Below are 27,210 nucleotides of genomic sequence, written 5' to 3' on the forward strand. Positions count from 1 at the left end.
TAATAGTTAACTTAGGCCTTAGCTGATTACGACTTCAGTGTTTAGTTAAAGTAAACATGATTTTCAAGTAATAAAGCGTGAAAAGAAACATATATGCATGTGAAAGCAACAATCCGTGCAAGTCACCAAAAGGGTGAAAAAGAATAAAAAAACGTCAAGGCTTGTTTAAACAGTTATATATAGCCCTAAATTTCAGAAACCATCATAGAGATTTTTTTTTTTACTATTATACGATTTTATTGTAATCAAATCTTTTATAATAAATATAAATCATAAATAAATAAAATAAAATTCAATATCAAAATAAATACAATTAATAAAGTGACATTTTTATTATGCAAAGTTTTTTTTAATATTAAAGGTGCGTTTGGAATTGATGTTGGCAGTTATAGCACTAAAGTATTTTGTAAACACTAATTGATGTATTTTATAAGTTTTGTTGATAAGGTTTTTCACTTGTATAATGAAAAATCTATTATATCTTTAATAACTTTGTCAAAATTATTATTTAAAATTTATATTTACTACATATTATTAACTTTTATTTAATAGTTATATTTTTTTTTCACAGCAATTGTAATTTAAAAGTTACAACACCTCAATTTCAAACGGACCTAAACTGTTTCAATATATTACAATAAATTTTATTAATACTAAAAATCCATTAACTCAAAACTTTACTTTAAAATTTTTATGTGTCTTTCACATTCTACGGACAGCTGCGTCAAAAAAGAGGCTTCGAAGAAACTCATATCTCGTGAACTCTCTCTTAAAGGTTTTTTACGAATAAAATGTAAATTGAATTATATTGAATTTGAATTTTTTAAAGAATATAGATATAATATTAAAATGAATATTATAAATAAGTTAATGGAAAATTTTTAAATTATTTTGAACGTTTGACTTCATTATTTAATACTATTAATCAGATTTTATTAACATTAAAATATAAGGGCCATATCTACAGCCCCCTAAAAATACCTTTAATTTTAGAAGATTGGACAAATTGCCCCCTTTAAAATTATTCTTACATTACACATAAATATAATATGTCTAAATCGTTGTTATCAGTTAGAATAAAATATTCATAAAGTGGATTCAAATATTAACGTATTTGTTGGGCCGCAAATTCTGAAATGCACGTAAAAAAAAAAAAAGAAAAATGACAGTGAGAAAAGAAAATTCAAGAAGCTGCTGGACTTATAATATCTCATAGGATATGCACACACTAACATCGCGAAGTCAACAAACACCATACATAATTTATATTTTAAATAATTTGTCACTTAAAATACATTATTTGACAAAAAAAAAGTGATTTATTCGGTGTTTGTCAACTTTATCATCCATTATTAATGTGAATATTTTTTACAATACCAATAAATAAGTGACGACTGACGATTACAACCTCAATTTTAGATTCCAACTTTGTAAGGTGTAATTTATTAATAATGTAGCTTTTAAAGTTGTTATTTTTAGTACTCATGAAGAGAATCAATTAATAATACAAAAGATTAAAATAGAATATGGGTAAATGAAATTTATTAGCACACGGATAAATATGTATATATAATATTTTAATTGTATATATACAATAATGGATAACTCAAAATAATATCTATACCTTGTTAATTTTATTTCTTTTATCTTGTTATTATGTCATCAAAATAAATGATATCAAAATAAGATGAAGAAGACATGGGGTAAACGAGTATATGTGAATAAAAAAATCATCATCATCATCATCATCATCATCATAATAATAATGTCATTAAATTAACTCATTTTATATTTGAGTTTAATAAAGATAGTTTTGGGTTCATATAATATATGTAATGATATAAATGGAATTCCATTACATATAAAATTGGTTCTCAAATTTAAATTTTGAAAAAAAAAATTTCTTCCTTTTTAAAAATCTGTTGTAGAACATGGTAAATTTATCAAAAATGATTTTAATAAAATCTGCCGTATACTAAAATTAATTTTTAATTTCTCAAAATTATTTTTAAATCTCCCATCAATAATCCCAAATATACCCTAAGTGTAATTTTACTATTAAATAATTTTTTTTGGGTAGGGAAATTACGGAAATGTCCCAAAATTAAGGCCAATCTACAACCCACCTCCTATTTTCATAAGGGAAATTTGTAACCTACCCCCAAATAAATTGACATTTTGCACAGCGTCCCTAACAAATTTGACTTGTTGCACTGCGCACCCAAAAAAATTGACATTTTTGCACCACGCCCCCAATTCCGTTATTTTCTCAGTTAAGTTTAACTGTGGAGGGGTAAAATTGGAAGTTTATTCCTTAAATTAATTTTAATGGGAATTCTCTTTATTGTAATTAAAATAAAAATCTTTAAAAAATTAAAGGAAAAATAATAGTGGTGACAATGTACATGTAACAAGAAATTTTTTTATTACAATTAAAATAAAAATCTTTAAAAAATTAAAGAAAAATAATAGTGGTGATAAATGTACATGTAACAAGAATTTTTTTTATTAAAATTGAAATAAAAATCTTTAAAAAATTAAAGAAAAAATAATAGTGGTGACAATGTACGTGTAACAAGAAATTTTTTTTTTTATTGCAATTGAAATAAAGATCTTTAAAAAAATTAAAGGAAAATAATAGTGGTGACAAATGTACATGTAACAAGAATTTTTTTTATTAAAATTGAAAAAAAATCTTTAAAAAATTAAAGAAAAAATAATAGTGGTGACAATGAACATGTAAGAAGAATTGTTTTTTTTTATTGCAATTGAAAAAAAAACCTTAAAAATTTAAATGAGCTAAAAATTTTGTTTTTTTACATAGAGGGGCATTTTTGTCATTCAATCAAAAGTTAAACGGAGCCGTTAAACTTAACTGAGAAAATAACGGAATTGGGGGCGTGGTGCAAAAATGTCAATTTTTTTGGATGCGCAGTGTAACAAATCAAATTTATTAAAAACGCGGTGTAAAATGTCCATTTATTTGGGGGTAGGTTACAAATTTCCCTTTTCATAACTTTATCTGTTTATAACAAAAGATAAAATTTGTCAATCATTTATTGCCTTAAGCAGGATCTATTGATTGACTTTGTCTTACTTGGGAGCCAACTTTATAAGACCACAATTTTTTTAAGTATACAAATTAACTTTTATTTTTAAGTAATTTTCTTAATATTTTCCTTTTTGTTTATTTTAATATGTTCTTATTTAATTATTTTGATTAGTATTTCTTGACCTGGCCATATTGGGTGAAAAGTCAATACAGTTCTTTTCTTGGATCTCTCTTATTTTAATTTTCTTCCAATTTTCAGATAGTGGGGAAAAAGTTTATTATTGATTATAAAAACATATCACGCAGCCTACAAGCTGCCAGCCTGCCGAGCTGTTTTGATTTTTATAAGCAAAAATCAAAATCAAATCAAATATTATGACTACTACTTCCATCTTGTTCAACACAAATCGACACTTCGGTTTACAATTTTCTCATCATCTTTATCGGGTACGTTTCATTAATTTCTCTTCCTTTTTTAAACTTCATTTATTTTCTGGGTATCTTTAATTTTTACAAAATAATTTGATTTTTTTTTTCAGGGTCCTAAATGTTTTCAGATGGTTTCATTCAAAGCTCAATCCGCAAGCAACAACGACAACTTTCCAAATTGCAGCGTTTCAGCATGCCTTGGTTTCCAAAACTGGCGCTTCTTTTAATAGCTTTACCTGTTCTATTCATAGTCGTTTTGATTTGCAGAGATAAAGGGTTCAATCCTATGGTCGCTGCTGGTAAGTTCATTTGCTCGTTTAGTTCAATTTTCAGGATTTTTGGGTTTTTTTTTAAATTCTTTTAATTTAATTCCTATATTGTTCTTAAAATAAATCTTGCAAGCCATATTACCAACTGGGTATGTTCTGGATTGAAGTAATTGGCTTTTAATCCGCAGTTATCATAAAATGGAATCGCTAGCAGTTAGGTTTAAGTTGTTTCTAAAATCAAGCACTTTAGCTACCGCTGTGCTTTTAAGATTAATCAGTTATTGGATGTTGTAATTACTGATCCTGAATGTTCATGTTTTTAATTTATTCGTGTAATCAATATCCGTTTAGTTTATTTATTTGGTCAAATTTGCTTAAAGCCGGACTGCACTCTTGGAATAATTGGTGCTGTGGAAAATGACTTTTAGCTTATCTCTTTTGTTTCTTTACGTTCTTTATTATAAAGTGTTTCTCATATCACAGCTGAGAGATTTTTCCATGTTATAAGTTTATGTTGCTGTTTGATTTATTATTAAACCTTTAGCTTTAAATACTAATCAGATGCTAATGTTGGAGTCCTTGACTGTTAAACAATTGGTTCGAGTAATTAACAAGAAAGCAGAACTAGGTCTTGTGTTCCGTCTGGTTTCATTGAACCATTAGCTACTAGCTTTAAGGCTTTAAGTTTTAAGATCAAGCCAGCGGGTAAACTTAACTTAGGATCATTAATATATTTATAATCTCAACTGTTGGAATTTCTTAGCATGCTCTTGTTAGTTGTTAATTGAAGTGCATATTGCTTGTAGATGAATATCATGTAGGTCTTGGAGTTTCCAGCATCACTTGTAATCTTATAGCTGTTAATTACACTAGACTTTCCTTCCATTTTTCAGGATTAATGCATGATTCATCTCAACCCACCAGTGACGCACTGCTTGGTGGACTTCTGGCACCAGACATCAGGAGAAAATCTTGCTTGAGTAGGTACCAATCCATCTCATATCGCAAATCTTCACCGCATAAGCCTTCTCCCTACCTTGTTTCCAAGCTACGAGAATATGAAAAGCTTCATAAAAGATGCGGACCTTACACCAAATCATACAAGAAGAGCATAAAAGAACTGGTGTCTGGTCAAATTGATAGTTCCTCCAACTGTAGATACGTTGTTTGGCTAGCTAACTGTGGCCTGGGAAACAGGATATTGAGCATGACTTCAGCTTTTCTTTATGCTCTTCTGACAGACCGAGTTCTGCTCATTAATGAAGAATCCGACATGTCCAATATGTTCTGTGAGCCATTTCCAGATGCATCATGGATATTGCCTGAGGACTTTCCCTTCATGAATCAACTCTACAGTTTTGGACGGGATTATGCTCAAAGTTTTGGGAATATGCTTGAGAACAGAATAATAAATACTTCAACAGAGTTGCTGCCATCGTGCCTTTATCTCTATCTATCTCATGATTATGATCATCATGACAAGCTCTTTTTCTGTGATCAAGAACAAGCTATTCTCAGAAACATACCTTGGTTGATTATGAAGGCAAATATCTACTTTCTTCCATCTCTTTTCCTGATGTCATCTTTTGAGGAGGAACTAAGCAAGCTATTTCCGGACAAAGAAATGGTTTTCCATCACTTGGGTAGGTACCTTTTTCATCCCTCAAATCAAGTATGGAAACTAATCACTAGCTACTACAAAAAATACCTGGCCAAAGCCGAAGAGCGAATAGGCATCCAAATAAGGATATTTGATAATAAAACCAGTCCTGTGGAACATGTTATGGATCAAATTTTGACCTGTACTGATAAGGAAAAACTGTTACCTCGAGTGGATATGGGAAAATCCATAGTTGCTCCATCTGGAAAAGGGAAATCAAAGGCTGTTCTTATAACATCATTGGTTCCTTATTACTATGAGAAGATGATGAATATGTACTCAAAGCATCCAACATTGAATGGGGAAGTCGTTGCTGTCTATCAGCCTAGTCATGAAGAAGAACAACAGTCCGAGAATAACGTGCACAACCAGAAGGCATGGGCTGAAATCAATCTTCTAAGTATGATGGATGTTTTAGTAACAAGTGCATGGTCAACCTTTGGCTATGTGGCACAAGGATTAGGAGGTAAGAAGCCATGGATTCTGTACAAGATAGAAAATAAAACAATCCCAGATCCAGTTTGTGGTCGAGCCAAATCATTGGAGCCTTGTTTTCATGCTCCTCCAGTTTATGACTGCAAGGCAAAACGGGAAGTGGATACTGCTACTATTATTCCATATTTGAGGCACTGTGAGGACATATATTGGGGAATCAAGCTTTTCAATAGTACTTACTATTAGTTGTAGTTGTAGCTGTAAATGATTTTCATACTTGGACTATTCTGCCGGTATTAGGAGTGGTTAGGTTAACATCATTTTAGGATACACACGTACTGATGTAAATCTAGACATATATTTTTGGGTCAACGTTATACGAGATCATACATATTTGTGCTGATTTTGACTCCCTTTTTTGACAACTGGAGAAGTGAGTCTAGTTATTGAAGGTGTCTTGAGGATTTTATATTTCTACAACTAAAAGAATTTCGATGATGTGAGAGTATTTTATCAATACTCAAAAAATAAAAAATAACACACCTATTAGTGTTGCATATGAGCTTTTAGCAGAAACTATTTCATGTTGAATGGAGGTACAAATATTCTCTTTAGCCTCATCAGAATTATCAGGCCTTTGCAAGCTCAAACAAGGTCATAAAACCATGTGATCCGCTCTGTGGTTGTGGGTTAGTCACCCTGATATAATCCATGGGTACTGTAAGCTTTAATGATAGACTCAGAAGCAAGGACAGAACACAGAAGCTGTCTCATTAGTTTTAGTAAAATTTATATCATTTTCTCACCAAATAACTTGATTGTGTGCCAGTGTGGAATCATGGCATTTGAAGTATAGCATCAAATTTATCTTTAATAATTCATTTGATATTTCGTAGGATATATCTTACACTTGAGAGAACAAAAGTTTGGTTACGACCTGGTGGTTTGTTTGTCAATAAAGTTTTTGAATTGGAGTCTTTTGTGCACCCCATAATTTGAGAAGTGGGAGCATCTCCAAATTGGAGTAATTGTGACAGCCACAGATTATTTCAACCATTATGGTTGGATAAGCCACGCATTTTAGAAACATGAAATGGGTAAATAAAAAATAACATATTTGATTATTTACTTTGGGAAAAAACAACTGGTTGTTCGATTGTTCAATTTAGTAGTTTTTAAATAAAAGAAAGAAAAATAGGCGTTTCTAAGATTTAGGAAAATTATTATGTAGACTCTAGGTTTTTTATAAACGACATCAAGACTTTATTTAATTATAATACCTTTTGTAAGCAATAACTAAAAAAATTGATTTTAAATTTTTTTTAATAAAAACAGATGTAATTTAAATAGTTTATTTTTTAGTATATTAATAATCTTAGAAAGTTTTTTAATATACAAAATAATTTTCAAAATTTTAAATTATTATATTTATTTTAATAATATAGTTATATCTATTTATAAAGTTTTAAATAAATTTTTGGGTTAAATAGCTTTTAAAATTTACTCATGTATTAATAATATTAAAATTATTTTATATAATATTGAAAATAATTTAAATTTTTATATGTTTACTTTAATATTATTTTTCTATTTATTATAAAATTTAGTTTAATATAACATAAGATTGCAAAGTATTATAATATTTTTTAAATATTGAAATTATTTTAAATTGTATATATTACTATATTTATTTTACTATTATATTTCTATTTATTACAAAATATTAGAGTTAATTTTTTTTGTGTTAATATAGTCCGTGAATATTATGATTTAAAGAAAGTCCTAACATCTCTTATTAAAAATTTAAAAATATGACTTTTTTTTATTTCAAATGAATCTAAGTGTCTTTTCTCTAAATAAAATAAAATAAAATAAAATATTGGGGAAATACTTGGAAAACCAATCCCGACAAAATTTTAGGAAAAAGTCACAGAAAATGGTATCGTTTCCACTTGACTTTTAAAAATGGAAAATTTAAATTCCACACGTAACGACTTATTTTTAAATGATTCTTTTATAAGGGTTTGTGGTGCATGCATGAGTCCACAAAATGCAGGCTGGTGATTGGTTCTGGTCTTGCACACGTTTCACTTTGGCTGGATGAGAATTCGGGACAACTGTTTGTCTCCATTAGTTGGTCGGTTGGATTAAGAGAAACGCCACTTGGATGACAATGCGGTCAACTATTTTACATCCATTTGCCTGATTAGGCACTTAGATAAGATAAGAATCAAGTCAAAAAATTCAGGAAACCTTTGCATTTTGAGTGAGGCACAATGTGTTATCTTATATCGTTTTATAATATTTTAATACATGTATATCGTATTATACTATATTATATTAGTATTATATAATAATAATAATATATAATGTTTGGTACCACATTGTACAATATTAAATAATATAATACAATATTATATTTTTATATATTATTTAAATATTTATTGTTAGTTATATTAACTTATTAAATAATAAGCTATTCATATATTAATTATTATAAATATAATTAAATAATATATTATTTAGTTATATTTTAATATAACATTAATTAAAATATTATTGAAACTAAATTATAAATTTATTAATTTATATTAATAATTATAATGTAAAAATAAAATAAAATAAAAATTAATAGTGTATTAGATTATATTAAACTAAGAAGTTACATTTATATATTATTATTAAAAAGTTTAAAAAAGTATAAAAAAATTTCACACTTAAAATCAATGCTACGAACCTTAATTCTTAGGGGGGGTGATGGGTTTCAATAATGTGGCAAATCCAGCATTTAGTCTTGAACTAGTGAAGTGTGATGCGTGTCATTTGAATTACCAAACATAGATTCGTTTCAATTAATACGAGGCTCACCAATTATCCTATGCAATGCGGCATGCCAAACATGGCATTTGGGTATAGTCTCTGTTTGCTTATGGGAAAAATGTTAGAATAATCATTGCCGTGAATTTATTCGTATAAATTATAACTATCCCAATTGGTAAGCAAAGTTTGAAAAGAATGACGAAATCTCTTTTTATATAAGAGAAATAATTAGAAGTATAATTAAGTTAAGGAAACTGATATTTTATCTTCTAGGATTCGAGTTTGACAAGTATTAAGATTTATTTTCTTTTATCCTATTTAGATTAAAGCATGTATTTAAATCAAACCATGTTATTAGATGTGGGTCTTGGGCTTGGATTTTGTAAAAATATGGGTGTAATAGTAGTAAACCATACTTAATTGCCATCCTTATTCTTACCATCTCGATTCTAAATTCGATTCAAAATCTCATGTCGGTAAGTTAAGGTTTCGAGTCATAGAAGACTAAGTGAGTACATAGACTCTCTCTTTTAATGAGTCGGTCTTTTTAAGAAAATGAGTTGTGGTCAATGTGTGCGTATGTAACAAACAAAATACTGAGACTCAACTTCATTGATGTTCCACTTTTTGGGAAAGAGACTACCAAGCAGTTGTAAATTAAGTGGAAACAAAACTCTTTCCCTTTTTGTATGAGTAAAATAAGATGTGTACCACAAATAAATAGGTAGAAAAAATAAACCAACAAAATCTAAAGCAAAAATCAACCACAAGCGACATAGATTTTTACGTGAAAAACCTAAAGTGGGAAAAATCACGGGATCGTAGTCCGATAAAATCTTCCACTATATTAATGGGATTACAGTACAAATTCTTTTCTAAATAATATTAGAGGCTACTAACATGAAGAATCTTAATATTTTTGGCTTACAGTAATAACTTAATAACTATTTTTCTAATAAGTAGGTATTTCAAATAATAGTCAACGAGAGAATAAAATAAAAATCGAGACCGGTAGGATTATAGAAGGTAATGCCAGGAACTTACTCTCAAAATTTGGGAGAAAACATAATTAACTTCACCTTCTGATCGTTCAATTAAAGATTAAAAATCTTGTCCCAAATTGTGATAGCTAAGCCACTGTTTTCTTCTCTCTTTTCCCACTAGTCTTTTTGCGATAGTGAAATTAGGGCTTTAAAGGATGGTAATTTTCATCCAAGTCCAAAACTTAATGTTAATTGCACATCAAGCAAGCCTTTTTGAACTTTGGGCTTTTGGGCCCCCAAATAAGATGGACCCAATAAATCTCACCCTCCAGATCATTTGAGGGGCATCGCCAAGCTTGCTTTCTGCATACAACTTTTCAGCTTCTCCTTGGGCAATGGATTTGTCATCATATCTGACCCATTCTCCATTGTGTTTATCTTCTCAAGATGCAATTGTTTCTTTTCAAGCACGTCTCGTATCCAATAATATCTCACATCAATATGCTTGGATTTCGAATGGTATGTCGAATTCTTTGCCAAGTGAATGGCACTCTAACTATCGCAGTACACAATAAAGTTGTCTTACTTCACACCCAACTCTTGTAGGAAATTCTTCATCCATAAAGTTTCTTTGTAACCTTCAATGATTGCAATATACTCTGCTTCAGTAGTAGACAGGGCAACGCACTGCTGAAGTTTGGATTGCCATGGGATTGCTCCCTCTGCAAAGGTGAGCAAATATCCTGATAGACATTTTCTAGAATCAACATTCCCTGCCATATCTACATTTGTGTACATTTATAATACAAGTTTTTCACTACCCAAACATAAACAAGCCTTAGAAGTGTCTCTAAGGTATTTGAGAATCCACTTTACCATTGTCCAGTGTTCTTTGCTCGGATTGGAGAGAAACCGACTGACTACATCAACTGCATGAGTAATATCTGGTTTTGTACAAACCATAACATACATCAAACTACCAACTGTTGAAGCATAAGGAACTCCTCTCATCTCTTGCTTCTCTTTCTCACTTGTAGGACCATGCTCAAAATTAAGATTGAAATGGCTTGCAAATGGAGAACAAACAGATTTTGTCTTGCTCATGTTAAATCTTTCAAGAGCTCTTTCAACATATGCTTCTCGAGATAGCCATAACTTCCCAACTTTTCTATCGCGAGAAATCTTCATGCCAAGAATATGTTTCGCCGGTCCCAAGTCCTTCATTGCAAAAGACTTGCTAAGTTCTCTCTTCAGATTGTCAATCCTACTAGCATCTTGACCAACAATCAACATGTTATCCACATAAAGCAAAAGAATAATAAAATCATTATCACCAAAATTCTTCACAAAAACACAATGGTCACACATAGTCTTGCTGAAACCATAATTCTCCATAAAAGAATCAAATTTCTTGTACCACTACCTTAGTGCTTCTTTAAGCTCTTACAAACTTTTCTTGAACTTCCACACGAATTCTTATGTTTTGGACTTTGGGGTTTTGGGCCCTAAATGAGAGGGATCCAACACCACCATTTGATATCACTTATCAAAGCTGATTAACTATGGTGGAGCCAACGATCACGTGCACCTAGCTATTATTTTGAGCAAGTTGTACTTCTTGACTCGGCAAAAATGAAGGATAGGCAAGGGCCATTACAGTCCCATTCTTGTATTTATCTCTTCTTTAAATATTCTCCCAAGGTCCTGTTGATGAAATTAATTTATGACCCTGGTAGATAAAGTATTACAACTTGCAAGCCGCCAGCGTATCAAATATGACTAGTTCCATTTTCTCATCATCATCTTTCTATGAATCCATCTTCATTGCGTACGTTTCATTAATTTTTCTTCTTTTGAACTTCATTTTTTTAAATTCTGGATATTGCTTAATCAATATTTTCCTAAATGATTTCAGATGGTTTCATTCAAAGCTCAATCCGCAAGCAACAACAGATAGTTACCAAATTGCAGCGTTTCAACATGACCTGGTTTCCCAAACTGGCTGTTCTTTTAGCAGCTTCGCTTGTTTTATTCATAGTCTTTTTTATTTGGAGAGACAGTGAGTTGGATGCATTCACTGATATTGGTAAGTTCATTGCTTATTTAGTTCGACACTTAAAATAAAACTTTGCAGCCATATTAACAACTAGGTACGCTCTGGACTGAAGTACGTTCAGAATCAAGAAGTACAATAGTCAGGATTAAACATTCAAGTTTTTAATTTGTTTGTGTTAAAATGAAATTCCGGATATGTGATGCTTCCAAAATTGACCTGCGCTTCTTTAAAAAAAAAACTTGTATTTGACTATACAATACATATGAGAGACTCCGTCAGAGAATCTTATATACGTTAATGTTGAATCATTACATCATCGCTAGTATATTTAGAAACTCAACAACGGCTATTTCTTAGCATGTTCTTGTTAAATTCAAGTGCCTTTTATTTATGCACGAATTTCTTTTAGAACTTAGTAGCATCACTTTAGATGATGATTTAAAGTTCCATTTTCCAGGTCTAGATGATGATTTATCTCGAGTCGCCGGTGAACTCACCAGTGACAAACTTCTTGGAGGACTTCTGGCACCAAACTTCACGAGAAGATCTTGCTTAAGCAGGTACCAATCCATCTCATATCGAAAATCTTCACGGCACGAGCCTTCTTCATACCTTGTTTCCAGGCTACGAGAGTACGAGAGGCTTCATAAAAGATGCGGACCATACGCAGAATCGTATAAGAAAAGCATAAAAGAAATGGTGTCCGGTCGAATTGAAAGCTCCTCCGTGTGTAGGTACGTTGTTTGGGTTGCTAAATGTGGCCTGGGAAACAGGATGCTGAGCATAACTTCGGCTTTTCTTTATGCTCTTCTTACAAACAGAGTTCTTCTCATTTATGAAGAGGCTGATATGGCCAATGTTTTCTGTGAGCCATTTCCAGATACAACATGGTTATTGCCAAAGGACTTCCCCTTCAACTACCGGCTCTCCCGATTCAAGCAGAAGTATGCAAAAAGTTTCGGGAATACGCTTAAGAACAACAATAATAAGATAAGTGTTTCGACGGAGCAGCTGCCATCACACCTATATCTCTATCTATCCCACGATTACAGTCACCACGACAAGCTGTTTTTCTGTGATCAAGATCAAATTATTCTCAGAAACATACCATGGTTGATTATCAAGTCGGATGTCTACTTTCTTCCATCTCTTTTCCTGATGCCATCTTTCGAGGAGGAGCTAAGCAAGCTATTTCCAGACAAAGAAACAGTTTTCCATCACTTGGGAAGGTACCTTTTCCATCCCTCAAATCAGGTATGGACACTAATCACTAGTTACTACAAGAAATACCTGGTTGAAGCCGAAGAGCGAATTGGCATCCAAATAAGGATATTTGATAAGAAAACTAGTCCTTTTCAGCAAGTTATGGATCAAATTTTGACCTGCACTTTTAAGGAAAAACTGTTACCTCAAGTGGATATGGGAAAATCGATAGTTGCTCCATCTGGGAAAGGGAAATCCAAGGCTGTTCTTCTAACATCCTTGATCCCTTCTTACTACGAGAAGCTGAAGGATATGTACCTCAAGCATCCAACTTTGAACGGTGAAGTGATTAATGTTTATCAGCCCAGTCATGAAGAGAAGCAACGGTCCACGAATAATGTACACAACCAGAAGGCATTGGCCGAAATTAATCTTTTAAGTATGATGGATGTTTTAGTCACAAGCGCACGGTCAACCTTCGGCTATGTGGCACAAGGTCTTGCAGGTAAAAAACCATTGATTCTGTACAAAATAGAGGATAATAAGATCCCAAATCCGGTCTGTGGGCGGGCCGTGTCGCTGGAGCCTTGTTTTCATTCTCCTCCAATTTATGACTGCAAGGCAAAACGTGAAGTGGATACTGCTACAATTGTGCCATATTTGAGGCACTGTGAGGATATTCATTGGGGAATTAAGCTGTTCAATAGTACTTGAATCACTCAGTAGCTTTATATATTTCTCATTCTTGGATAGTTTATTCAGCAGGTGTTCTTGTAATACTAATCATATTGTTGGTACCTTAGCAGCCAAAATAGGCATTTTGCATAAGATGGCCGCCTCACTTGGCATTGTCGATCTTGTTGTCGCGTTACCCAAAAAAAAAAAAAAAATTCAATATAATCCGGATAACACCTGGACGAAACACCTTCATGAAAAATGTCTGTTTGTTGTGTATGAATTTCTTATAGAACTTATGAGTAGCATTACTTAAAATCGAAAACTTCAAAACCTCATGATTTAGTGGGTGATGGCACTCACAAAGATGTTGGTAATCAATTATTATAATACTCCTAATTGTTCTAGTTTTAGTTTATTTGTGTAAACATAAGATCACAGTAGGAAGAGATTTACTATGTTGCAAGTTTCATGTTCCTACATGATCTAGTGTTAAACCTTTAATTTTAAACACTCATAGATGTTAATATTGGAGCCTTTATCTAACAGCTAAAAAATTTTAGTCAGTTCCATTGAATCTATGTTACATGTGAAAGTTTTTCTTAAGCCGTAAACCTCAAAACACTAGTCTTCTGTTAATGTTGAACTGTAACCTAGTAGCTTTAGGATTTTAAATCAATGGACTCACTCTGGGCATCATTAGTGTATTTAGAATCCCAACTATGAGGATTTCTTAGCATGGTCTTGTTCATAGAAATCCCCGTTGGCTGTTGCTTGTGTATGAAGTAGCATTACTTGAAATCTTTCAGCTGCCAATTACACTAGGTTAATTGTCTTTCCATTTCTCTTGTTCAGAAGACGAATTATCTCAACTCATCGGAAAGGATGAACCCACCAGTGAGGATGAACCCAATGGTGAGAATCAACTCAGCAGGGACAAACTTCTTGGTGGACTGCTTGCACCAAACTTCACGAAAAGAGATTGCTTAAACGTTTCCAAGCTACGAGAATAAGATAAGCTTCATGATAGATTTGGACCTGACACCGAGTCATACAAGAATAGCATAAAAGACATGGTATCTGGTCAAAATGACAGTTCCTCCGAGTGTAGATACTTTGTTTGGATAGCCAGAGCTGGCCTGGGAAACAGAATATTGAGCATAGCATCAGCTTTTCTCTATCCTATCCTTACAAACCGAGTTCTGCTCATTAATGAAGAACCTGAAATGGCCAATCTGTTCTGTGAGCCATTTCCAAATGCAACATGGTTGTTGCCCAAGGACTTTCCCTTCATGTATCGAATCTCCCGTTTCAAACAGAATTGTGAGAAGAGTTACGGGAATATGATTAAGAAGAATAAGAATAGTGCTTCAACAGAGTTGCTACCAGCGCACCTTTATCTCTACCTGTGTAATGATTACGATAATCACGACAAGCTGTTTTTCTGTGATCCAGATCAAACTATTCTGAGAAACATACCGTGGTTGATAATGAAATCAAATCTCTACTTTCTTCCATCTCTTTTCCTGATGTCATCTTTTGAGGAGGAGCTAGACAAGCTATTTCCTGACAAAGAAATGGTTTTCCATCACTTGGGAAGGTTACCTTTTTTATCCCTCAAATCAAGTATGGAAACTAATCACTAGCTACTACAAAAAATATCTGGCTGAAGCTGAAGAGTGTGTTGGGATCTAAATAAGGATATTTCATAAAAACAATAGTCCTTTTTAACAAGTTATGGATCAAATTTTGTCCTGCACTGATAAGGAAAAACTGTTACCTCAAGTGGATACGGGTAAATTGACAGCTGCTCCATCTGGAAAAGGGAAATGGAAGGCTGTTCTTATAACGTCTTTGATCCCTTCTTACTACGAGAAAATGAAGAATATGTACCTGAAGCATCCAACTCTGAATGGTGAAGTGGTTGCTGTTTATCAGGCTAGTCATGAAGTGACAGAACACTCCATGAATAACGTGCACAACCAGATGGCATTGGCCGAAATCAATCTTCTAAGAATGATGGATGCATGTTTTAGTCACAAGCGCAGGGTCTACATTCGGCTATGTGGCACAAGGTCTCGGAGGTAAAAGACCTTGGATTCTGTACAAGACAGAGACACAGAAAATCACCCTGTTTGTGGGCGAGCCATGTGAATGGAGCCTTGTTTTCATTGTCCTCAAGTTTATGACAGCAAGGCAAAACGTGAAGTGGATACTGCGACTCTTGTTCCATATTTGAGGCACTGTGAAGATTTGTATTGGGGAACTAAGCTTTCAATATTTTTCATTCTTGGACAACTTCTTTATGTAATAGGAATGGTTGTCTTTTGACATTTTTTCAGGATACATCATACATGTATTGATGTAATACTAAACATAATTTTGAATACATTCAATAGTGTGTTACATTATATGAGCTTTATCAGAATAATCAGGCCTTTGCAAGCTCAAACAAAGTCATAAAACCAAGTGATCTGCTCTGTGGTTGTAGGAAAGCGGTTGCGGGTTAGTGACTAATATTATCCGTAGGTACTATAAGATTTAATGATAGACTCAGAAGCAAGGCCAGAAGCTGTCTCATTAATAATGTTAGTAAAATTTATATCATTTTCTCACCAAATAACTTGATTGTGTGCCAGTGTGGAATTATGGCACTTGGAGTATGGCATCAAATTTATCTTTAATAATTCATTTGATATTTCGTAGGATATATATTACACTTGAGAGAACAAAAGTTTGGTTACGACTTGGTGGTTTGTTTGTCAATAAAGTTTTTGAATTGGAGTCTTTTGTGCAACACATAATTTGAAAAGTGGGAGCATCTCCAACTCGGAGTAACTGTGATAACCACCGATTATTTGAACGATTATGATTGGATAAGCCACGCATTTTAGAAACATGAAATGGGTAAATAAAAAATAACATATTTGATTATTAACTTAAAAAAAAATTAGTTGTTCGATTCTTCAACTTAGTGGTTTTTAAATGGGAGATTACCATTTTCCCTCTTACAGTAATTAACGTATATGATTTTTTCCCCTATTGTTTTTATAATGGCCAAAAACCCCTCTGATAGCATAAGTTTACAATATTTCCCTTATTTTCAATTACTCTTTTATTTATATTTATTATAAATTAAATAAATCACATGAACAGAAACAAAATAAAAAAATTAAGCATTAAAAATAAGAAATATATGTTTTGATATGAGCAAAAAAATTAATAATAAATTTTTTTCTTGTACTTATTTATTTTGTGAATATTTTCTTATAATAAATATATAAGAAAATTATTATAAAATTATTATAAGAAAACTTGAATGCCAAAAAAAAATTTATTATAAGATAAATAATAAAATATTTTGCCTATACTTTTTACATTTAATTTTAAAATATTACAAAATGTTTATTATAAGAAAATATTCACAAAATAAATAATTAAAAAAATATTATTAATTTTTTTGCTCATATCAAAACATATATTTCTTATTTTTAATGATTAATTTTTTTATTTAGTTTCTATTCATATAATTTATCTAATTTATAATAAATGTAAATAAAAGAATAGTTGAAAATAAGGATAATATTGTAAACTTATGCTGTCAAGGGGGTTTTTGGCCATTATAAAAACAGTAAAAAAATAAATGGTATATATTAATTACTGTAGGGGAGAAAGTAGTAATCCCCCTTAACTTAATTTTAAGACAATTATGTTTGTCATAGAAACATATTTTTAAAGCGACAAAATAATTTTGGTCGTTCAAATCTTTTAAGACAATCTTTCTATGTCTAACGTGTGATTATTTATTTTTTGTTATAAAAAATATAAAGTGATTAATTTAATATTTTTAATTACTAATTTTTTTATAATAAACTATTTTTATTTTTATTTTTTTGGTAGTGAAATCAGATACTATAGAGATGTAACTGCTGCAAAAGCAGAGGCAATTAAGCTGGGGATAGAAATTACAGAAGCTGCCAACTGTATGCCTTTGATAATTGAGTGTGATTGCCAAGAAGTTGTGGATTTGGCTATAGGGAAAAAAGCTGTAACACTGAGATCTGTTTGGACACGACTCCATAGTGGCATGGCCCATTCGATTGCCAAAGTAGCTTTAGAAAGTGGTGGTTCAATGAATGTCCTACACATTTTTGCATCTTTTTCAAATTTGATTTCATGAAAGCTGTGCCTTTTTATATTAAAAACAAAAAAACAAAAAAACTAATGGAGAGAAACAGCTGTCCTGAATTCTCATCCAGCCAAAGTCAAAAAGTGTGCAAAGACTATAACCAATCACCAGTCTGCATTTTGTGGGACTCGTGAACGCACCACGAACCCCCATAAAAAATCATTTAAAAATCAGTCGTTACGGTGGAATTTAATTTTTCCACTTTTAAAAGTCAAGTGAAAACGACATCATTTTGTGTGACTTTTTATTTAAAATTTTGTGGGGATTGGTTTTCCAAGTATTTTCGAAACAGACAAAATTATGGTGTAATTCTAGTATCATACAATAATTGTATCCAATTATTAAATCTAACATACAGTTGTTATTATAATTAAATTTAATGATTAGATGCAATTATGATAAGTTATTATAATTACACCATAACTGAACTCTTCCGAAACATTTTATTTCTTTTCAGAGAAAAGACACTTGCATTCCATTGGTTTTTAAAAAAGAGCCATTTAGATCTTTAAATTTTTAATAAGAAATATTAAAATTTTCTTTTGACTATAATATTTATTGACCTTATTAACATAAAATATTAACTCTAGTATTTTATAATAAATAGAAATATAATGATAAAATGAATATAGTAATATATACAATTTAAAATAATTTCAATATTTAAAAAATATTTTAAGTCTTTACAATCTTATGTTACATTGAACTGAATTTTCAACAAATAGAAACATAATATTAAAGCAAATATAGAAAAATTAAATAATTTTTAATATTATATAAAATAATTTTAATATTATTAATACATGAAAAAATTTTAAAATCTATTTAACCTAAAAATTTATTAGAAATTTTATAATAAATACAACTATATTATTAAAATAAATATAATAATTTTAATTTTTTTAAAATATTTTATATATTAAAAAATTCTAAGAATATTAATCTACTAAAAAAATTAAACTATTTAAATTACATTTGTATTTATTAAAAAATTTAAAATCAAATTTTTTAGTTACCGTCTACAAAAAGTATTATAATTAAAAGAAAGTCTCAATGTCGTTTATAAAAATTTTAAAGTCTACATAATATTTTTTCTAAATCTTAGAGATGCATTTTTCCTTTCTTTTATTTAAAAAGGAGGATTGCCACTTTCCCCCCTACAGTAATTAATATATACTATTTATCTCCTTACTGTTTTTATAATGACTAAAAACCTCCTTGACAGCATAAGTTTACAATGTTACCCTTATTTTCAACTACTCTTTTATTTACATTTATTATAAATTAAATAAATTATATGAATAGAAACTAAATAAAAAAATTAAGCATTAAAATAAGAAATATATGTTTTGATATGAGCAAAAAAATTAATAATAATTTTTTTTGTAATTATTTATTTTGTGAACATTTTCTTATAATAAACATTTTGTAATATTTTAAAATTAAATGTAAAAATTATAGGCAAAATATTTTATTATTTATCTTATAATAAATTTTTATTTTTCATTCGAGTTTTCTTATAATAATTTTTTTATCATTTTATAATAATTTTCTTATATATTTATTATAAGAAAATGTTCACAAAATAAATAAGTACAAGAAAAAATTTTATTATTAATTTTTTTGCTCATATCAAAACATATATTTCTTGTTTTTAATGCTTAATTTTTTATTTAGTTTCTGTTTATGTGATTTATTTAATTTATAATAAATATAAATAAAAGAGTAGTTGCAAATAAGGGTAATATTATAAACTTATGCTACTAGGAGGGTTTTTGAGCATTATAAAAACAGCATGAGGAAAAATGGTATATGTTGATTACTGTAAGGGGGAAAATGACAATAAAATGGTATATGTTGATTACTGTGAGGGGAAAAATGACAATCTCCCTTAAGTTAAAATTGTCACGAATAGTGTCTAAAATGGTCAAATTAGAGATTTAAAAATGCAATCACACCATTTTTTTCTTTCTTTTTTTTATATACATATCCTCTTATTTGTTTTAATAACACCATTATTAGGAATAAATAATCATCCATATTTGGAAATGAATAGTTCAGGAAACTCACCTGCCAATCGGACCTTTGCTTCAATTAACCAGCGAATGTCAGCAGGAATCCCATTGATTATTAACAAACGCAGTCGTTCACAACAAGCTTTGTAAATCTTCTTAAGAGCATTTTGAGGGAGAAAAGGAAAACGTTGATGCAAATTTCTTTGTATTTCTTCTATGCTTGACATTGAGGTTTTAGTTATTGTGGGAAACTGAGAATACCGACCTAAAAAGTCACAGAGTACCGTTATCCGCCATTTATACGAGAGAGTGAATCAAAATAAAACGAATCAAATCCATAAAATCAAATCAAAAGTGAAGAAGAACAACAAAACAAAATAAAAACACACAAGGAATATAACTCACCTTCATCCTTTTATTGAATTTACCTCCAGTACCAATTGTAGATTATAAATACCATCATCTATTTCGTTGAGTTATCTTTCTAGATCTTTCACGTGAGATACTAACTCTGGTAGTTGTAGATCCCAAATGGGATGTGATTTACAAAATCAAAGCAATTTCCTCAGATGAAATTTTACATGTAAAAGCGTTTTAAGATGATCGAAAAAGAAATTTCTCATGGAGGTACTCATGACAAGTATAAAAATTTGGTGAGCTAAATCACAATTGTCAAACAACACACAATTAAAGACAATGCAATGCACTCCATTCAAGACATAGGGAAAATAAAAAAAATCAAACAATTCAAACGATAAAGTAACAGTAAATTGTTGCGCAAATTTTATTGAACTCGGAAGTGCACAAATCTATTGTAGAATAGATCAATAGTGACGAGTGTCGATCCCATGAGGAGGTGGATTTTAATTGTGTGTAGAATTAATTTTCTATAAAGATGGTTGGATTTGTTATGGAGGTGATTTAAATTATCCTAAAATTTAACTTAAAATGGCGGGAATAAATTGAAGAGAAAACTATTATAATGGAAGCGCTTGGGTATCTGGATCCGCATTAACATGCACCATGGGCTAAATATTTCTTATTAGTGCCAATTAAATCATGAGGGGGTAATGCACACCTCATGAACCACACTCTAATCAATATGGTGCTAAGGGTTTATCGTGCTAAATAATAATAACCTTGTACTAGGGAGCCGGTGAAACCAGGACGGTATCTAGACAAGATTATTATTATTTGTCGACGAAAAGTTAAATCATCCACAAAAATTAGAGGGGAAGAGAAAGTAAATTTACCAAATAAAGTCCATGACACATGTTGAGACTTCACCTTCAATCCAAGCTTGAAAGAAAATTAGCTACTCATAATTGAACTATGGGCAAAATGAGAATTTATTAAAATACGTAGAAAATACAAGATGGAGAAGGAATTACAGAAAATGGAGCCCAAAAATGGATCCAGGGATATGAAATTAGGAGGGGGAGGCCCCCTTTTTATAAATACATTGAGTAAATCATGGCCATCAGATTAAAAACAGTTTGGACGCTCAGGATTGCGCCACGTCATCAGTCAACAGTACGCGGTTTGACCACGCGGTTTGAACAGTGACGCGGTTTGACCACGCGGTTTGAACAGTCAACCGGCTTGAACAGTGACACGGTTTGGTTGAAAATAATCCTGTGTATATGCATGTACCATACGCGCGATTTTTAGTCCACTAACATGCTGCCACGTCACCGATCAACAGTGTATAAGAATTTTGTCCAATAGAATCGTGACACCTCATCAGTCAATGCCACATCATCGGTCAATGCCACATCATTGATCTGTCTATGTGAACAATATCGTGAACAATAACGTAGACAGTACCGTACATGTGAATAGTGCCATTTTTCCTTTTATGCTCCTCTTAAGGTTTTCGACTGTCCTGAGTTCAAAAGTGATGTCCGCTTTACCGTCTGATTTCTCGTTCATTGTGAAATGACCATGATGCCCCTAAAATACATAAAATACTTAATTAAAATAAAACACACATAATTAAATCACAAGAAGTTTAAATACATAAAAGTAAGGGTGTTAGTAAGACTTGAAATGTAAAATGACAATTTTCTCCTTTATAAATAAACATTTTCTAACACTCAACACACCCCCCAACCAGCTTATTGCTAGTCCCTAGCAAATAAAGTGAAAGTAAAATTCAAATCTATTTTTTTTCAAAACACTTGTGTTTATTCAATCAAACTAATAATAGCAATCAAATAAAAGTATAAGCATTATTTCCAGTCTATAGAAACATCACACCCATATCAATCATCCACATGAATCAGCCCAGTAGACTTTGTCACAGCTGCTTTCAAAAATGATATGTCAAATCTCAAAATCTCACTGGTAGTAGTGACACTCTCACAAAGAAATTAAACTCAAAAAATAGTCACTCCAATGAATGGTAATTGAGAGAAAATAATAAAGAAGTAATATCACACGCTCTCCCCAAGATGAAAGAAATATGCCCTAAGCTTAGAAATAATACGATCTCAAGTCAAATAAAATGCTAGTCAACCCAATTTATTTATTTATTTATTTATTTTTCTATGCACCACTACATCTTTTTAGCCCATAAAAGTAGCTTCTACTTCAGACTATAGGTTCCTAAAATCAAGAAAGACTTTTATTTGGACGTAATGTAGGCTAGGGACATGACTGACAAATGAAGGAAAATCGGAAAAAATAAAATATATGTTTGAGAAAAAATATAGATATTTTGGAAATTACAAGATGTATTTTGCTTATTTATTTTCTTTTATTTTCTTTTTTTTAAACAATAATTTTTTTTGTTTTTTTTTTCTTTTGTTTGGCACAACTTCACTGAACAAAATAATTATTTACTTTTTTCTCAAACATAAATAGGTGATGGAACTTGTAAGATATCGGGTAATACTCCAAATCGGAGTAGGTCAAGATGATAAGTTAACAAATAATTTTTTTTTTAAAGGCTCAAAAGGGTTAACTATGGATTTTTCACAAAAGAGATGGCTAGAAAGGCTCAAACGGGTCAAAGATGACATTTCTATTGTCTTTTAGGGCTCTAAATAATCTTCCATATAAACTAGTTAGACGAACCTCAAGATGTAGCAACACACATTTTTTTCTTTTTTTTTTTAATTTTACAATTTGTTTTTTAAGAGTTAGCTCAAAAGAAATCTAGAGATCGTATATAAAATAATAAACTGCTAAGTTGTATAAAGAATGAGCAAAAGAGTTACTCTCCAAGAAAAATGATAGGCTCAAAAACTCACTTGGTACTTATTATGACATGTGCATTCCTTCAAGCAACTCATATTTGTCTCCGACATCAATATGTAGAGTAGCAAACATGGCGTAACATCACTTAAGACCAAAGATAATACAAATACTAAAATTTGAAAGTCATCATGTCATCCAATGTTAAAAAATCACACAATTTTTTTTAAATGACAGTCTACCCCCAACCTATTTTAAACATAAAAAGAAAATATGCATGCCGAAAGGTGAAAAATGATATAGAAAAGCTAATTAGAAAAGTTACACTTAAATGATAGAAAAAGAAAATGATTTTTTTTTTAACTAAGAAGATGCGTTTCTAGAGCACTACACTCCATATTCAGCGATATTCGACTAAAAAATTTGAAAGTGTATATTTATAAAGGAGATATTAAAAAGAAAAGTTTTTTTTCAAACCAAGAAAATGAGTTTCTAGAGTCACTACACTCCATATTCAGCCATCTTCAACAGAAAAAGTTAGTCACGGTTAGTCTCTACAACAAAAAATTAGTAAAAACTTAACCAAGATTCTACAATTGTCAACTATTCTCTCCCCCCAACCAGAACGAAACATTGTCCTTAATGTTTTAAAGGAAATAAGTAGAGTTTAGAAGACATCACCTGGGTGGTGTAACACAGAAGAAGATATTTATAAGGGGAGAGTTAAATCTAATTAGTACTTTTTACTGTGGCAACTGTTACCATCATTATTTAGACGCTCCAACACAAAGGTCCAGGGGTTTGGCTTCGGTCTATAAGCTTGTAACAGATCAAGTAGCTCATTAGCAGTGTGAGTACAAATAAAAAGTTTTTTCGCATTGGAAAGAATGAAATAGTTTTTTATTGCATGGTTAAGAAATGCGATAAAGCCATCATAAAAGTTATTGACTTTAACAAACCAATGACTTTCTGGTGAATGTGCAGATGGACCCAAGATGCTAATGTAATAAGGTTCTCTAGACTTGCAAGATCTCCTGGTAGGAAAATAAAAGCATCAGCATGATTAAGCATTTCAGTTATTTTTTCTTGCATACCTGAGATAACTAACTTTTCTCCAGTCGATGAGTCAAACAAACTGCCCAAAGGTTTTAGGGCTTTTGGAATGATGTCTAACACTTGGCTTCCTTTAACAAAAGCAGCTTCTGAGACTAATTTTGATAACCCTCGATTACCTCCTCCATACACCAAGTGTAATTTTCTCTCTGCTATACTTCGAGCAAGATCTATGGCTGCCTCAACGAACTCTTTATGTTTGCCATAGTTAAATCTAGAAAGCACACAAATATTCTTGAATTGTCTATTGGGAGTAGCTGCCATTGGGATACTTCTCAAAAATAATTTGTGAATGCTTGACAAAAAATCATATTTAAGAATCTTGGTGATAGTGGGTCACAGCAGTGTATGAAGTAGAATGTCAGTATCAAATAACACGTAAAACACATGGCTCGATAATAAAAAAGCAAACAGTAAAAAGGAAAAAATGATAACATAAAATTATTAAAAACAATAATGCAAATGATAAAACAACAATGAAATAAAATAATAATGAAATAAAAGTATATTTACAGGTAGTTGCAACTATGGCTCACATCTTCCTCTGATTTTACGTCCAGAAATGGCTTGAACGCTCTCTATGGGTCGAGGATAGGCTTCCCATCCAGTTTTCTTATAAACTAGCAAACATGGTCGTTTATAGTCAGATTCCTGAGACTATATCGTGCATGCTTTTTCTGGAATAATGGCCATAATTGGAGAATCACTCCTTGCACATATCCACTGTGATACGTTTCAAGAGACAAAAGGATATCATCCAATGACTCCTTATTCAAGCCATCTCTAATGAATTGAATCTTATATTCCCTATTATCAGACACCATTCCTAAAGAACATGGTTTCTTATTGCAACTCATTCTGGCACACTTATGACAAGTAACAGAAATTCTTCGAGCTCTTCGTTTTCTTGCATAATTTCCTTTACCACAACCAGGCATGTATGCAATAAATTTTGGAGGTAACTCACTTGCCAATCGTACTTTGACCTTGATTAACCAACGGATGTCAGCAGGTATGTTATTCCTCAGGAGCAATCGCATGCGTTCGGACCGAGTTTTATAGATTGTAAGGATGGCATTCTGAGGAAGTAAAGGGAATCGATTGTGAAGCTTTTCTAGAATCTCGTTTCTTTCCATACCTTCGCCTCAGAATATCAGTTATTACGGGAAACTGAAGTAACCGACTTGATTTTAATGGAGTACCGTTATCCGCCACTTCACCGGGGTAACAAACTAAAGCACACAAACAAAGGAAAACAAATTAGAACACATAAAGAAAAATTACAATCGTCCTCTTTTTGAATTTACCTCAAGCTCCAACTGGATATTGTAGACACTTTTCTCAATGTCTCTGAGTTGGCTTTTTAAATCCTCAACATAGGATACTAACTCTGGTGGTTGCAGAGCCTAAATACGATGTGTTTTACAAAATTGAATCTACCTTTTAAGATGAGATTTTACAAGTTGAAGTGGTTTAAGAATGTCCAGGAGGAACTGTTTAGCGATGGCACTCATGATTAACAATGATAAGAGAAAACTTAATTGTTAAACAAACACACTTATGCAAAAATAATTTCAATTAGCAAAAGAATAATAAAAAGAAAGAAAAAAAATCAAATCACCGAAAAGAAAGAAAGAAAAACTCAATTCAAATCTGGTGGGTCACTCAAATTTATTTCGGTGTCCTCTCCATGTGGTTGGTACTCTAGATATGGCTTTAATATTTGACTATTAACTTTAAACGTGACATCGTTCTTTAGGTCCTTAATTTCAATTGCCCCATGTGAAAAAACAGTATGAACAATAAATGGACCAGACCATCGATAGCGTAACTTACCTAGGAATAGGTGCAAGCAAGAATTGAATAAAAGCACTTTTTGAACTGGAGTGAAAGATTTTCTCATAATTTGCTCGTCATGAAAGACTTTCATTCGCTGCTTGTAAATTTTGGCATTTTCGTATGCATAATTGCGAATTTCTTCAAGTTCTGCGAGTTGTAATCTTCTTTCTGAGCTAACTTGCTGCATGTCAAAGTTAAATTTCTTAATGGCCCAATATGCACGATGCTCGAGTTCCACAGGTAGGTGGCAAGCTTTTTCATACACTAGCCTGTAGGGTAACATCCCAATCGGGGTCTTGAAAGCCATTCTATATGCCTATAATGCATCATCAAGTCTTAATGACCAATCTTTTCTGTTTGGCCTCACCGTCTTTTCTAATATGTGCTTTATTTCTTGATTGGAGATCTCAACTTGGCCATTGGTTTGCGAATGATATGGGGTCGCCACTTTGTGAGTGATGGAATACTTTATCAAAAGAGCTTTGAATGCTTTGTTACAAAAGTGGGCGCCACTATCACTGATTATTGCTCGAGGGAATCCAAAGCGTGAAACAATATTGCTTTTCAAAAATACTATCACCACCTTGTGATCATTGGTTCTACATGGAATTATTTCTACCCATTTCGATACGTAGTCAACAACAACCAATATGTTTTGATGGTCAAAAGAAGGGGGAAAGGGTCCCATAAAGTCGATACCCCATACATAAAAAATCTCAACCACTAAAATTGAATTTAGTGGCATCATATTCCTTCGCGTAATGCTCCCTATTCATTGACACCTATCACATGAAGAATAGAAAGTGTAAGCATCTCGAAATATAGTTGGCCAATAGAAACCACATTATAAAATTTTAGTTGCTGTTTTCTTAGCACTGAAATGGCATTCACAAGCTTGTTCATAGCAGAATGAAAGAATATTCTGAATTTCTCTTTCTGGGACACATCGTCTAACAATTTGATATGCACAATACTTGAACAAATAAGGGTCATCCCGAAAGAAATTCTTTATTTCTGCAAAAAATTTGGCTTTGTCTTTCTTGGTCTAATGCTCTAGAAGTTGACCTGTAACAAGATAATTAACTATATCAGCATACCAAGGTGATACTTCCACACTCATCAATTATTCATCTAGAAATAACTCATTCAATGGTAATGATTCCATAATTGTGTCAAAATAGAGACGAGAAAGATGGCCAACTACAACATTCTCTGTGCCTTTTTTATCTTTAAATTCCAAGTCGAATTCTTCTCTGACTGTTTTAGGTGGAGGA

At 31.6% G+C, this 27,210-nt stretch overlaps 2 protein-coding genes and 1 pseudogene across 5 annotated transcripts; all 3 read left to right on the forward strand.

The window, feature by feature from the left end:
* Positions 1 to 3,300: 3,300 nt before the first annotated feature.
* On the forward strand, positions 3,301 to 6,248 carry LOC18040603 (galactoside 2-alpha-L-fucosyltransferase). The gene is made up of 3 exons (XM_006432291.2): positions 3,301 to 3,499; positions 3,592 to 3,780; positions 4,644 to 6,248. The coding sequence occupies exons 2-3, from the start codon at positions 3,600 to 3,602 to the stop codon at positions 6,089 to 6,091; spliced, it is 1,629 nt and encodes a 542-aa protein (XP_006432354.1). The 5' UTR covers positions 3,301 to 3,499; positions 3,592 to 3,599; the 3' UTR covers positions 6,092 to 6,248.
* A 5,043-nt stretch (positions 6,249 to 11,291) lies between these two features.
* LOC18040583 (galactoside 2-alpha-L-fucosyltransferase) lies at positions 11,292 to 13,844 on the forward strand. 4 transcript variants are annotated; one of them, XM_024184677.1, is made up of 4 exons: positions 11,292 to 11,476; positions 11,580 to 11,734; positions 12,162 to 12,438; positions 12,526 to 13,844. In XM_024184677.1, the coding sequence occupies exons 1-4, from the start codon at positions 11,424 to 11,426 to the stop codon at positions 13,619 to 13,621; spliced, it is 1,581 nt and encodes a 526-aa protein (XP_024040445.1). In that variant the 5' UTR covers positions 11,292 to 11,423; the 3' UTR covers positions 13,622 to 13,844. The 4 variants fall into 4 exon arrangements, with proteins under 4 accessions (XP_024040445.1, XP_024040444.1, XP_024040443.1 ...); XM_024184676.1 differs by having other exon boundaries at positions 12,162 to 12,264; positions 12,328 to 13,844; XM_024184675.1 differs by having other exon boundaries at positions 11,564 to 11,734; positions 12,162 to 13,844.
* A 574-nt stretch (positions 13,845 to 14,418) lies between these two features.
* Positions 14,419 to 15,913, forward strand: LOC18040584 (annotated as a pseudogene).
* Positions 15,914 to 27,210: the final 11,297 nt, after the last annotated feature.

Source organism: Citrus clementina, unplaced genomic scaffold (assembly GCF_000493195.1).
Source record: "Citrus clementina cultivar Clemenules unplaced genomic scaffold, Citrus_clementina_v1.0 scaffold_5, whole genome shotgun sequence".
Classification (NCBI taxonomy): domain Eukaryota; kingdom Viridiplantae; phylum Streptophyta; class Magnoliopsida; order Sapindales; family Rutaceae; genus Citrus; species Citrus x clementina.

What these genes read in the sequence shown, in the direction of transcription:
- LOC18040603 (XM_006432291.2), top strand. Translation starts at nt 3,600, where the DNA reads ATGTTTTCAGATGGTTTCATTCAAAGCTCAATCCGCAAGCAACAACGA. An exon ending in CAATCCTATGGTCGCTGCTG is followed by an intron (nt 3,781 to 4,643) that starts GTAAGTTCATTT and finishes TCCATTTTTCAG; the next exon opens with GATTAATGCATGATTCATCT.
- LOC18040583 (XM_024184674.1), top strand. Translation starts at nt 11,424, where the DNA reads ATGACTAGTTCCATTTTCTCATCATCATCTTTCTATGAATCCATCTTC. An exon ending in TATGAATCCATCTTCATTGC is followed by an intron (nt 11,477 to 11,579) that starts GTACGTTTCATT and finishes TTTCATTCAAAG; the next exon opens with CTCAATCCGCAAGCAACAAC. An exon ending in GGATGCATTCACTGATATTG is followed by an intron (nt 11,735 to 12,161) that starts GTAAGTTCATTG and finishes TCCATTTTCCAG; the next exon opens with GTCTAGATGATGATTTATCT.